The following is a 14,673-nucleotide window of genomic DNA, read 5'->3' on the forward strand; positions in this document are numbered from 1 at the left end:
GGGCCGCGGCCGCCCCGGCCTCGGGGGGCCGGCTGCCACCCCTGGGCGCTTCTGCAGCCGGCACGATGGGCACGAAGTCGGGGGGGCCCTCGTTGTCCGTAAGCTCCTTGTCGGAGAGCGCCGTGCCGCTGGGCCCGATGTAGATGACCGTGTCGCAGGACTGCTCACTGCTGGATGAGTAGTCGGGGTCGCTGGACAGCTGCGGGACGGGGAAGTCGGGGTCCACGGCGGCCCTGGCCTGGAAGGGCCGCAGCTGGGTGGGCCTGCGCATCCTGCCTTCCTCACAGGAGCTCTCTCCCCCCGATGAGCTCGACGTGTACTGTGGGCGAGAGGACAGTCAGCATGGGCTGCCCCAGGGCCCCCCCAGGAGCTGCCCAGGTACCCCCAGGGATGCCGGTTGGCTACAGGCTCCAGGCTGGCTGTCCTGCATGTGGGCAGATGCCTGGCTGTGCCCGGCCAGTGCACCTCCTGTGCCAAGGGCAGCCCGTGCGTGGCACACAGGACAGAGTCCGCTCCTGAAGGGGTGACCAGCCGGGCCGGGCTGAGCTCCTCAGGGCGGGGGGTCATGAACTGTGGCACCTTGTCCCACGAAACACTGGTTTGAAAAACTTGCTTGTTGTTATTTATACAAAGCTACAGAAAGGAGGGGAAAGCCCACGTCACCAGCCGTCATCAGAGTGACCACCATTGGTCACTTCCTCACACGGTCGTCTCACGCCCCCGCTGGCTGGCTTGGCCTCTGCCTCGCCAGGTGAGCCCAGGGGCGTGTCGCGGACTCTGAGCACCACCAGCAACCCCTGACCTCACAGGACAGAGCCCAACAGCCTGAAAAGGCCTCCTGGACACACAGGGGGAGGGCCACCTGAGTGAGGGATGAGCAGTCGTCCGGGGCCAGCCACTGAGGGACACGGTCTTGGTCTCCGTCGGACCAAGGCCGGTGGGAGCCGCTGTGCGTGAGTCCTTCCGTCCCCCCCATGTGGACGTGCACCCCGGTCAGGGTCCGGGCTGGATGACCCCGAAAGGCAGCGACGGTGGGGCCCGGAGTGACGGGCGCTCCTGCCCAGGTGGGCGGGGAGACTGCTGAGCTGGTTTTTCTGAGCGGCTCCCACACCCCTCATCCACCCCGCCAGTGCCCTACCTTTGTTTTCTTCTTCTTCATCCTCAGGACCCGGGAGGCGATCTGGATGGTGGACAGGGTCTCGGCGTAGCTGCCGGCGGCGGCCGAGATGTGCGCGATCATGGTGGTGCGGCAGTTGACGTTCCCTAGGGACTCCCGCAGCAGCATGGTGAGCTTGCTGTCCCTGCGGGCACGGGGCTGCGTTAGGGGGTGCCCCCTGGGCTCGGGCCTCCGCAGGCTGCTGCTTGGGGGCAGTGGGTGTTCATGGCGGACTGATCGGCTCACTCTCTAGCACCAGGCTCTTCGCACTTGGCAGCTGGGCAAGATTCTCACCCCAAGGACAGAGCTCATGCCAGCGCCTCCCCTGGGCCTGCACCCGGCCGTGATGGGCACCCTGTCTGTACCCAGATGGCACACAGAGGCCTGGGAACAGCGGGAGGACAGCTGTGGCCAGAGATGCCGCCGCTGGCTGCACACACGGCCCACCCTGCTCACCGGCCACCTGTCTCAGGCCACCCCTGCTCACGGCCCACCCCTGCTCACAGGCCACCCCTGCCACAAAGGCAGCCCCCCCGCTGGGAACCTGCATTGAAGATCTGGGTGTCTATAAAACACACAAAGGCCCTTTGCCATGGAGTCGCACCCCGTTTCTTGCTGTTGTCGTGTAACTCATATTTGCACAGAGTGGTAATAAAGGAATTCCTATTCCTAAAAGTGGCGGAACACAGACGCAGCCCGAGCACTCAGTCAGCAACGGAACAGAACCTCCTAGAAAAACCTCCTCTGGGGACTTTGAGGGGCTGAGGGACAGGGCCCGGAGCCGTGAGACAAGGCCCAGGTGTTTACACGGTTTCCAGGATCCTTGGACCTGGAGGCGGCTCCGGGTTCCTCCCCGTTCTTGTCCCTGCTCCTCCCTGCCTGGCTTCCAGAGGGCGGCTCACATCTCCAGCCACAGGTCTGCTCAGCTGCTGCCGCCTCATCTCACCTCGGGAGGCAGCCCACTTCCCAGGTGCCCTGTACACACTCAGCTCACGTCCCTGTGCGCGCTCAGCTCACAGACCTTTGCACACTCATCTCACACCCCTGCGCACGCTCAGCTCACACCGTGTGTGTTCACACTCCTGTGTGTATTCACAGCGTCATCTGAGGGGTTTGTCCTCCCCTCAGTGCCCCTGTCAGCCCCCCTGCACAGCTCCCTGAGGGGGATGGGCCTGCTTGGCTGACTCAGTGTGAGACGCAGGCACCGTCCCCAGAGATCAGACCTGGGAAATGGGAAGACATTTCTCACGTGACCTGCATCGCCTTAGGGGAGGAGAGATGGGTGTGAGGACAACTGTTTTTCCTTTCCATCTGGGACCAATTCAGGTGCCAGTTCGGGGCTCACTTGGGCTCAGTTCCAGGGCAATTTAAAAATATACCAGGGTTTCCTTTCAAGCAAAATAACCAGTGACAGAGTGAGGAAGGAGAGGGGCTGAATGTGTGTCCTCCCCAAATTCACGTGATGGTGTTAGGAGGTGGGCCTCTGGGAGGTGATTAGGTCAGGAGGGTGGGGCCCCCATGGACTGGTTAGTGCCCTTGTAAACGGGGCCCCAGAAGCCTCCTCACTCCTCCCACCTCGTGAGGTTATGGCAACAAGACGCCGTCCAGGAACCGCGAGGTGGGACCTCTCCAGACCCCGAACCTGTGGTGCCTTGAACCTGGACCCAACCCCCGACTGTGCGAAATAAACTTCTGTGGTTGAAGCCACCCCGTCTGTGGTAGATGTCACAGCAGCCCAGACTCAGCGAGAAGTATGGGGTGTGGAGAGGAGGAGCCGGCCTGGCGGCAAACATCTAATGCCTTTCACAGCCACCAGCAGTGCTGATGACCGAGGGGGAGTCACGCCTGCTCCACTCCGGGCAGACAGGCTCAGAGGCGCTGAACCTGGCTGAGCCGTGACGGGCCCTGGCCGGGGAGGCGGGGGCAGTGGAGACGGCGTCCATGGGGTCAGCTGTGCGCACATACAGCCAGTTCTTCGTTCTCATGACAGCAGTTCTGCCAACACTGAATTGGTGCACACGGCACGGCTGCTCCCGGGAACACACGGTGAGGTCCCGGAGGCCTCGGTCACAGGGTGTCCGTTGGTCAATACGTAACCTGGCTGCATATGTGTTTCTGTTTCAAGACACCTTATTATCGAATGGGTATTTCTTACAAAGAATGAATTAGAGGCACTGATTTCCTTCTAATGAAACACTGGCTGAGGAGAGCGTAACCCGCCTGACCCTGGGCAGCAGGACGTACATTCCTGTGGCCTCCAGCTCACAGCGATCCTGCCCGCTACACTTCCTTATTTAATCAGTCCTCGTCTGTGAGCCTACAGATACCGCCAGCACGTTCCCATAGCTTCCTCATGCCCTTTATTTCTTAAATTTATTATTATTTTTAACCCTCACCTGAGGGTTATGTTTTTATTGATGTGAGAAAGAAACATCCATCGATTGCCTCCTGCACGTATCTGGACCGGGGATCGAACCCACAGCCTTTTGGTGTACAGGACGACGCCCCAACCAACCGAGCCACCCGGCCTGAACATCCATCATGCACTTCAGGTGTAACTTAAGACTTTCCATTCCAGCCTGACTACAGATCCATGAATCCTCTTCCTTTTCCCGGATGCACCACATTGTTGGTTCGTGAACATTAAATTCACGCCAACGGCAAATGGAGGAGCCTCGGTAACCACGGGTGTCCTCCGGAAGGCACGCCCAGCCTTTTTCCGACAGGACCCTCCACGGCACCGCAGGCCACATGGGGCGGGGGTGGGGGGGGAGCGCTTTAAATAGTGAAATCGCCGATGGAAAGCTCACACATGCAGAACGCGGGCACCACTGCACAGACTGTAAGAGGACGCTATTCCCAGGCCGAAGGGGGTGAGGGGCAGAGCGAGGCCTCGTCCAGCCCGGCTGGGAACACGCCCATCGGCAACTCGGCCTCAGCACCGCGCCCATCGGCGGGAGGCGGGAAGCGACACGCGTCGCGATTCGGGTTACGAATGCATCTTAGCGCGTCGGCGGGTTTGCCACATGGGCTCTGCAAGTGACATGACGCGGCTGGCATGAAGCTTCTCGTGACAAGCCCTGTAAGGGGTGCGTTTTACCCGCGTGACCCGTACGTTCTCAGGAAGACACCGAGGACAGAAGAGAGCGGGCGTGATGCCGTCAGAGCGAACCGTTTGCCCTGTGTTTCCCATGTGATCGCCATTCGTGAGCAACCAGGACATTTTTTAAGTCCACGTGGCGGGAAGAAGCCAGGGATGTGCGTTGCTTGGCAACCAGCAGCTCGGCTCCCCTGACGGGAAGCCAGAGAAGCTGCCAGCAACACGCTCACCTGGGCCTCCAGGCTCCAGAGCACATCGCCACGGGAGTGAGAAATGGTGGCGATAAAGCTGCGGTCCCCCCCATCAGTCTGACCCTGTAACTCAGACGACGGCGTTGGGGACAGGGTACAAGACGGGGCAGGGGATGGAGGCTGCACACGGCAGGTTTAACTCGGTGTCTTTGTGGGAAAATAAAAGGGTTTAAAGAGCTTGTAGGGCAACGGTCAGCACAAACTCAGTCCGCACCTTTGCACCAACAGTGAGGCCAGAGGAGGGGACATAGGGTTCAGAGCTGCTGTTTCCCAGCCCCAGGGCCGGGCTGGGGGAGGGACTTAGAGACTCGGGGCTGGGGGAGGGTCCTGGCTGGGGGAGGGTCCTGGCTGGGCAGGGCAGCAGGGGCCTGAGCAGCGACGCTGGGGGCAGGAGGACAGCGCCATTCTTCAAACAGCCACGTTCTATCCGCACACATTCCTCCTCCCACCCTAACTGCACACAGTTTTTCAGAATGACGTTTTGTTGTGGCGGTTAATCCTCACCCGAGGATATGTATTCCCCTTGATTTTTAGAGAGAGTGGGAGGGAGGGGGAGACAGAGAGAGAGAAACATCAGTGTGAGAGACACATCGATTGGTTGCCTCCTGCACGCACCCCAACTGGGGCTGGGGATCGAGCCTGCAACTAAGGCACGTGCCCTTGACCAGAATGGAACCTGCGACCCTTCAGTCCGAGGGCCGGCGCTCTAACCACTGAGAAAAACCAGCCAGGGCTCAAACCGCAGCCCATGATAAGGAAAGACGCCTTGAGGCTGGAGGTGTCCCCCCTGTCACTTTCCCTTCCTGCTGGAGAACACCCAGGCCTCAGGGGTACCAGGCAGTCCTGTCTTCTGCCTGCGGTCTCCCACACGGCAGGATCCACGGCTGGAGGGAGACCCTTTCTCTGCTGAGGCCCCTACAACACCCAATGAACTCACCTCCTTTCTAAAGGGGCAGCCGCTGAGCTGGCAGGCTGCCGTGACATAAGAGGTCAGGCTGTAATGGTGGCCAGGTAATTCCACAAGAAAGAGACTATTCCTCTCATGACAGTGTTGAGTCCACTTCTCCAGAAAGGAGGTGGCAGACTTGAAGGGAGAAGGTGGGCAGGTGTAGCCAGGGCTCCTGCAGCAGGACGAGCGCTGGGCGGGGAGCACCAGGGCGGCCCTGCTTCAGCACCACGGACAGCCCCTCCACCGGGGCCTGCTTCTCCCTGGAGGAGCGCATCTCTACGGAGGTCGCCAAGGTTGGCACTTGCAACAGACACAGTGCCCTTCAGTACAAACACCGACAAGCAGAGGCCGGCCGCTCCTCTTACGTCAGTTCCTAATACACTGAAAGAAAGGAGCTGAGTTAACCCAGAAACTAACTCAGGTGTCAAGATAACAACGTTAAATGTCAAGAAGACCCCCGTATCAAAGAGTTCGCCATCACTGGCCTAGGCAGAGGTCCTGTTTTGCGCCGAAAAGTCTCAGTTTATGCCTGTTATACTGCATCCTGTCTAATGTACTTTGTCCTGAATTTTCCACTTTTAAAAATAAGGTGTTATTATGAAGACTTAAAAAATAAGATGGGGAGACGTGGGCTGACCCTCACTGTCTATTTCACGGCCTTGTTGAGCAGCACAGGCAGAGGAGCCGTGGACGGCGCTCACACTTCAGGACACAGCGTTCCCACCAAATGGAGAAACGTGTGCTGAAGCGCATGGGAGTTGGTGACTGCACACGTGCTCCGTAACTGCCAAAACGCAGCTATTTCTGCCCGAGAAATACAAGCTGTCGCCAAAATCTGCCCCGTCTACACAGGCTGAGAGACTGAGCCGCGGAAGTTCTGTGATGAAGCTCACGGGACATGAAAACCACGCCACTCGGGGAGCGCGGGTCTCTCGCTGTCTGTCACCAGTTGGGTCTGAGAAATATTTGAGACTTTAAACCCAGTTTAAATGACATAAAATTAAAAGCCGACAGATGACAGTCTTTAACTTTTTTTTTTTTAGATTTTTCGCTGTAAGACATGGTTTATGTCTGCCTGAGTGGCCTACAGAACAGCACTGGAGCTTTGGAAACCAACTAAATTTTGATTCCATTTTTGTTCCAAAGAAGTTGCAAACCCAGAATGAGGTCAAACACAAACACCTCCGCCCCCGTAGCTTGAACTGAGCTGCAGTTCCTAAATGGAACAGAACTGCCCACAGGGAGAGCTAACTGCACCCAGCAGAGGCGGGGGCAACGGGGGAGGGTCAGACACAAACCCACAGGAGAAAAGGGTAACTTGAAATTCCATGACTGTGCTCCTGACACTGACTTGGGATTTTTGGAATCTTTTTAAAAAAATATTTTTATTGATTTTAGAGAGGAAGGGAGAGGGAGAGAGAGATAAAAACATCAGTGATGAGAGAGAATCATCGATCAGCTGCCTCCTGCACGCACATGACCGGGAATCGAACTGTGACCACCTGGTTCATAGGTCGGCGCTCAACCACTGAGCCACACCAGCCGGGCTGGTCTTTGGAAACTTTAACACATAATAGTCTTATGAATTGAGAGACTCGTCCCACTGAAATGAGTGTAGGTTGGTTGTGGCACACGTAAATTCTAAATCATTTTCCACCAGACTACGCTCATTCTATCAGGAGAAATAGATCATTTTGTATGTAAACACACATGCACGTACATATACACAAATACACAGGTAGGCAGTTAGGTAAACGAAGAAGAAAATGCTGAGGCTCTAAGACAATAATAGAAAGAAATTCTTCTTAAGGAAAATACCATTAACGTACTGGGTATAGGTGTGGTGAAAACAATGAAAACACACAAAGGCGTCTCAAGAATTCGATTTCTACTTTGTTCTAATGTTCTAACAAACAATATAAAGAAAGTTTTATTTGTTTTATTTTGACGCATGTGGGTTTTTTTGTAAGAAGTTATTTTATTGCCCTGGCCAGTTGCTCAGTGAATAGTGTGTCGGCCCGCGGACCAAAGGGTCCCGGGTTCGATTCTGGCCAAGGGCATGTACCTTGGGTACAGGCTCAGTCCCTGGCCACAGTTTAGGGTTGTGTGCAGGAGGCAACCAATTGATGTGTCTCTCTCACATTGATGTTTCTCTCTCTCTGTCTCTCTCCCTCCCTTCCACTTTTTCTAAAAATCAATGGAAATATATCCTCAGGTGAGGATTAACCAAAAAAAAGAAAAAAAATATTTTATTTTTGAAGGTAATTTTTGAACAGAACTATTTTATAAGTCCATTCATATAAATGGATTTGTCAGAAAATATTTCAGAAAATTAATAATATTGATGACTACTTTTCACTATCAAAAGTATCCAGGTTTGGACAGTAAATTCTGTGGTTCTCTTAGTTATAATTTAGAACAGGGATGAGTACAGAAAAGTAGCACAAAGCAATACAGTAGCCCCCTTAGCTAAGAAGTCCTTCAAGCACCAAGTACAATTAAACATTGTGGGTAAGATATTCTCACAAATCTTATTAAATGCATTGCTGGGCTCGTAAGAGAGTAAGGAATTCTGGGGCCAAAAAAATAAATGAATTGGCAACTCAGAGAAGCCGGCAGAACATGGAGGCTTGCTCTTACCCTGAAGACATTTGCCAAACCAGGTAATAGCCGGCTTAATTTCATGGAGCCTTAACGGGCGTGGAAACAGAAGACAGAGCCCACAGACTGCCCAACGTGAGAGTTTTACGAGAAAATTCCCCTCCACAACCTCCCCGCCCTCACGTCTACAAGACACAACTGTCTGGGAATTCGGCCCTGAGCAAAAAAGACAGAAATTATCGCGAGAGTCGGGACCCCAGGCCAGATGAATGCAGGTCTGTAGCTTTCCTTCTCAATATCTGGGTGGTGCGAAGTATTTCAGGCTGAGGACGTCATGCAGGTGACCCTCAGCTGCTGGCGATGCCAGGCAGCAGGCAGAGCAAACGCGAAGACACAGGCAAACCCTGGTCACCCGGGTCTCACGGAACCACACACGTGAAAGTCCAGTGAGGCGTGAACACCCCACGAAATAAACACACGAGAAACAGGCACCTCGACAAAGACCCAGCAGAGCAGCCGGGGCAGCAGGGGACGTTCCTACGTAGATCACAGATAAACAGCAGGAAGTCGATGGGCTTGTTTAAGTAAACTAAGATGTCTAAGGAAATAAACAAACAATATCAGGAATGACCCAGTTCTGCTCCTGGCCATGCTGGAAACACAGAAACTAGATGTACTTTCCGGACTAAACAACCAGCAAACGAGAGAGACATTAGAGAGGATGGGTGTGGAGACGGGGCAGCAGCAGAGAAAGGCGATACTGGAGAGAAGGGAGCGGACAGCGCTGAGCCGTGTGCCCGGCTCCCGGCCGAACAGGGAGGCCCGCACCCAGCAAGGCCCTCGCCTCCCAGAGCGGCTGCTCTGTTCCTCCTGCTGCCTGTGAACACGACGGGGCCCAGACCTGTGAGATGGTCCCCGAGCCAAGGCCTGAACCCGGGGGGAGTCCGGCTCCGTGGGAAAGACTTTCAGAGGAACCATCACACGGCTTCTCTTTTTTACAAATTACAGGTCACACGGTGACTTCGGTGAGGAAAGGACCTTTGGGTTTGGGGGGTCAAACTGCATGATTTTGAAAGGTGGCCTTTCCCCTTTTCCAAAGGAGATTGTGTTCCCAGGATCCCAGGATCCCAGCAAGAAATCAGGCAGGGGGTTTCCTTTCTGAGAGTTCGATCGTCACGTGGGGAGGGCGCTGGGCTGTGGGTGTGTCCGCTTCCCTGGAGTAGACGGGAGCTCCATGAGCCAGGAGTGAGAGGGCCTGCAAGCCGCCCGGGCTTTCACCAAGAGAGACTCCATCTCGCGTATTAAGAAAGTTCACTGTGAGCTATGGAGCCCTCCCTGCCTCGCCGGGGTGTCTTAGAACCAGGGTGCGTGGCCTTCCAGGTGCAGCTCAGAATGGATGGTCTTGTCAGAAGGGAGCTGCCCCCCACATCTGGGGACATGGGTCATGGCAGCCTCGCCTTAGACTCACAGGGTCCGAGACCTCCTCCCACCAGCTCTCCGGCACCAGCTCCTGAGCCTGGAAGCAGCCATGTCAACACGAGGAAGTCTGAGTAACTAACCCTCTTCAATGAACGTGAAGACTTCCTGGTTCCGAACAGATCCTAGACACCTGGAGACGCCGTGGTGCTAAATAAGGATCTGCAGCCTGTATTCATTGCCATTTATATTGCACAGGAAACACCTTCACAGATATTTCCTGAAATCCTACCTCTCCCCAGAACAGTGGTTCTCAACCTTGGCTGCACATTAGAATCACCTGGGAATCTTTTTAAAATCCTGATTTCTGGGCCTCGTCCTCCAGAAATTCTGTTTCTTTGTTACTAATGTTGTGGCCTCACCCATAACAATGAAACAGAATTTCTGGAGGATGAGGCCCAGAAATCAGGATTTTAAAAAAAGGTTCCCCAGGTGATTCTAATATGTAGCAAACTGCCCTAGAACGTACTTTACAATGTGCCTCGCACCCTCCTGTTTGGAATTCATCCCTCACAGGGGCTGGATAAATTGTCATAACCTGGCAGAGCAGATGTATTTGCTATTTGATTCAGGAAGTACAGCTAGAACCTCAGAGCCTCACCTGCCACACTGAGATGGGCACGTGGCGGAATGGCTGCAACTGACAAAAGCTACAGAACCAGGAAGGAGGACCACCCCCCAGTGAACTTACGGCTTAAAACTGGCAGAGACCACCTCGATCCAACATGGTGACTGACCCGCCTTGGGCAACCCCAGCCTCACTGTAATACGTGAGCATCCTACCGACACGCCCCGGCCACCGTGACCGGAAACGGGAAGCCACATGAGGACACGAAACGGCCAACAGCTCTTCTGAGAATCTCCGCCCCTTCCCGGAGAGATTCTGATATCCCTCCCCCCAGGGAACGTCCTGTCCCCCTCCCTCAGTGAAGGAGCCTCAGTAAAGGAAGCAAACTGCACTGAAGGGGCTGCTCAGCCTGTGGACCCCCTCCCCCGCCCACTGCTTCACCAGTAAACTCTCTCACATGCTCCGCTGGCTCAGGTGGGAATTCCTCCTGCGGGAAGCCCAGAACCCACAGGCCCCCAGAACGCCTGCATCACCTACACCACGAACAGGTGCCCGGTTTATCGTGGGGAAGGGGTCTGACAGCCACAAAGCAGGTCTCCTGGCCCAGAGGTGCCTCCAGGTCCGAGGCTGCCATCACAGGGGTGAAGGCGGATGTCAGATCCTATCTGTGCCTAAGGAGGTAGCGTTAGAGCAGGTTGGTTCGATTCAAATTAGTGCAAGATAATCAGGCACCTGAAGAAAACGCCCCCGTCCTTATCCTGATGAGCTCCTACTGTGGGAGAGAAAGTGAGTGAACAAATAAACAAAATTCGACACCAGTGGCTGCAACAAACCCCGCAGAACGACACGGGTTAGAGCCGGGAAGTGACTTTGCTGGAGCGGAAAGGCAGCAGAGGAGCACGGAGAGCAGGTACGGCTCCAGGAGGAGGTGATGTTTGAAACAAGCCGTGAAGAATGCCAGTGAGCAGGCAAGAATGCGAGGGTTTCTAATGTTAGAAAACTGGTGAATGCCACTCGCGTTGTTGAAGGACTGAAGGAGGGAAACCACGTGATCATCTCATTAGATGCAGAAATGGGCTCGACAGAATTCAACCATCAGTTTTTTAAAATCTCTTAGCAATTCGTCAACAGAAGAACAAGTACCTGTGATCACCTCCCCACAATGGGAAGTGATGATCAATGGGAATTAATCAACATCAACCTGGCGTCAAAAATGAAATAGCGGTTTTAAAACGCCAGTTACCGAAGGGCCGGGAAGAGAGTGCGATTCCCCTTACAAAAGGCCAAAAACAGACAAAACTAAACAACGTGTTTTAGGGGCATAAACAGAGGTGGTAAAACCGGAAAGGAAGCCAGGGGCCTGTAAACAGACAAGCAGCAGGTGGCCCCCGGGAAGGCGGAGCCACAGGCCTCGAAGGCACTGAAGTGTCCCAGGTGCTCACCTGGGGGTGGGCAGGCAGGGAGTCCATTTGTTACCTTCGCACTGGGCAGCGGCGTCTCTATCTGTATCTGCGACACGTTCACAACTGACACATGTAAGAGAAGCGGGAAGACGCTCGCTCACGGGGGAGCCAGGACAGCCCTGGGGCGCGTGTTCTGGTAGCCATCACTGAGGGACAGGGAGGAGCAGACCATGGTGGTCGGTGTGAGTGGCATCTCCTTCAAGCAGGAGGGTGTGAGCGGGGAGGGGTCAGGAGGCTGGGCCCCGTCTCCTGGCCAGACGGTGGGGGGTGGGGGGCCTACATTCTGAAGGGCTTCACGGGCCCTGAAAGGGTTTGAGCCTGTCCTGTAACCAACAACGCGCCCCTGCAGGGTGTAAGGAAGGGGGACATAGGATTTGCATTTTCAAAAGGCATCCTGGCCGCCCTGTGGAGGCACGAAACCACAATAGTCTCTGCTTCACCCAGAAGAAACAACAGAAGCGGCTACAGCGCTCTCCCGTGGGGAAGAGGGTAGGGCAGGAGCTTTAAAATGCTCTCTATACACAGGGCAATCGCAGTGAGTCCTCGAGAGGGGACTCATGCTCGGGGAGGGCGGGGTTCCTGGGAGACATGAGGCCAGGGAAAGGCTTTGAGGGAAGGGCCGCCCTGGGCCTCAGGACAGGCCTGTTCAACACGCATGTCAGGGCGCAGCCAGGAGACGCATGCAGGTAACGGGGCCTCCGACCCCTTCCTTCACTCAAACCGGGAACCCCCGACAGTTCTGACCGACTTCACTGGTAGGATGAGGAAGAGTGATAAGGACAAATGAAACTAGCGATTGTTGGGGTTGTCGCCCCAAAGGCGTGACTGTCGTAAAGTCTCTACAACCCCCGGCTCTTCAAACCGGTACCCCGTTCACCGTCAGCGTCTCTATCTCTTCAGTTCTCTATTGAGTCCAAATTAAATCCAGCTCAGCTTTAGCTAGAGAATTACTAGGTACGCTAGGCAAGTTGGTAGAACGTAGCTGCTGCACGGATAGGACTGTCTGACAGTTGTGCAATGACACGTGAAATGAATTAGCACCTCATTTGCATGGCCCCAAAAATCTATTAATGCTCAATTGAGCCCGACCCAGTTGTGCAGCAGGTGAGAGTTTATGGCTGGATGCTCCCACGAATGCTCTATGAACGTTCAAGGCGGTTTTTTAATGAATTAAACCCCGACTCATTCCTACGCACCACCCCCTCGGCGGCCTCGCTGTGCCTAAGTAGGCTCTCCTGGAGCAGCCGGAGCCCCGCGGGCACCCCGATCCTGGCCTCCCTCCCCCAAGCCCTCCCTCCCCTGTGGCTGTTCTCCTCTGGTAGCAACAGGACTTGTGAGATGATGATTGGTTATCGTCAAAGATAACACTCAGCCACGACTCGGACTTGCCCCTGGCCCAGGAGCTCCATCATCCTGGCCAATGGCAGGCCAGCTGTGAGGGGCTCGCGGTTAAAGGATGGACTGTGGGCGTTTGGAAAACACGGACGAGCGGGGATGGAGCAGGAGCGGAGGGGAGGAGAGGCGTCAGAATCAGCAGCTCCATGCGGCTGGCCTAGCGGCCTCCGCTGCCTCCATCAGCCTTCCCTGGGCCTCTGTCCTCGGGTGGGCAGCCCTGGGGACACCAGGCGTCAGACTTGGTTGTCATGGCTGCGTCTCTGCTGGACGGCAAGACCTCCCAGAGTGGGACAGACTGCGTTACTCTCCGTTCCACCCCCAGGGCCGTGAGCACACGCAGGCGTCCCAGCAGCATTTTTGAATGAATGAATGAGGGAATGGATTACCAAATCGGTAAAGGAAGAGGCATTCTGCTATGTGTCTCCCAAATTAGCTCCCGGATACGTTCGCTGTCCTCTGTCAGACCTACGACAAACCAGCCGCCTACACTCCCAGCCAGGGCGGCCGGCGGATCAGAGCGGTACCGCGCGCCACGGAGAGTGGAGTTGAACGCCCGTGCCACTCGGGGCTGAAGCACAAGGTGAAATGTACCATCAGGGGGTCAGCGTGAAATCAACGGGAAAGAGAACCTCCTCCCCAAGCCCAGGCTGGCCCAGGCTGCGTCAGAGCGGGCCCCGCCCCGCCTGCTGAGCCAGGAGCACCCTGTTAGCACTAAAGGCGAAAAAGGCGTATCTTCAAGTACCCGAATCGAGCGCTAGTCTGCGGGGTACGCAGATAGGTCGGGGGGTGCAGTGTCTGCCCCACAGCGCACACTCTGCCCATGGCGGCCCCACTGGGGCCATTGGTGTCTGCGCATCAGGCACACGGGGGCGCACACTCTGCCCATGGCGGCCTCACTGGGGCGGGACAGGAACCCCGTCTGCTTGGCCAGGAGACGCACTCTGAGCGTCACGGCGCCGATAAAGATGGGACAGCGCGGGCCGGCCTGGGTCCCTTCCTGAAACCCCGGGAGACCCAGTATTTCCATCTCGGGGCTCGGGCTTTAAGGGGCTGCCACACACATTGTCCCCACGGTGTCCCTGAGGGTGAGGAGGTCGGACGTCACTCTGACTCAGCTGCTGGAGACGGGAAAGCCCGGGAAGCGTGTTTAGTGAAGGGGTTCACGCCAGGGACCCCGTTTCAGCTCAGGGTCAGCTCCCCCGTCCGCTGCCATCACCTCGTTCAGGAGCGAATCCTCCGAGGACATTTTTCCATGGACTTTAGAGAGAGTGGAGGGGAGCGGGGAGAGATCAAGAGGAACATCCACATCGACTGGTTGCCTCGCACACGAGCCCTGACCAGGGCCGAGGATCAAGCCTGCCTCGGAGGTACATGCCCTTGACCGGAATCGAACCCGAGGCCCGTCAGTCGAGGGCTGGCACTCTAACCACTGAGCAACGCCAGCCAGGGCAAAGCCACCAGCTGGACGCACGCATTTCTGTGGGAACCCGGCCTGGAGAGCCTCCTCACATCCCGGCGACAGACAACTATCTTATCCCGGCCCCGGGGGTGGGCAGATGTCCTGGAAGCCCATTATCTCCCCTCTGACAGCCCTGCCATCACGCTCACCTCCTGCCCATCCCGCCCTGAACTTCCTTGTTTTCGGCCAAACGTCCAGCCACAGACAGGCGATAACCTCTGCTCTCCTGGCAGACGTCTCCTCTCTCAGGAATGC

At 56.0% G+C, this 14,673-nt stretch overlaps 1 protein-coding gene across 1 annotated transcript in view; it reads right to left on the bottom strand.

Moving 5' to 3' along the window:
• The window catches only part of LOC102774633 (kinesin-like protein KIF26B), a 70,056-nt gene that overhangs the window by 8,381 nt on the left and 47,002 nt on the right, over positions 1-14,673 (bottom strand). Inside the window, exons 9-10 of the mRNA XM_015558960.1 lie at positions 1,139-1,301; positions 5-319 (exon numbers count right to left, since the gene is read on the bottom strand). Coding sequence (XP_015414446.1) covers positions 5-319; positions 1,139-1,301 — 478 coding nt within the window. The remainder of the gene's footprint in view (positions 1-4; positions 320-1,138; positions 1,302-14,673) is intronic.

This window comes from Myotis davidii, unplaced genomic scaffold, assembly GCF_000327345.1.
Source record: "Myotis davidii unplaced genomic scaffold, ASM32734v1 scaffold333, whole genome shotgun sequence".
In the NCBI taxonomy this organism is placed as follows: domain Eukaryota; kingdom Metazoa; phylum Chordata; class Mammalia; order Chiroptera; family Vespertilionidae; genus Myotis; species Myotis davidii.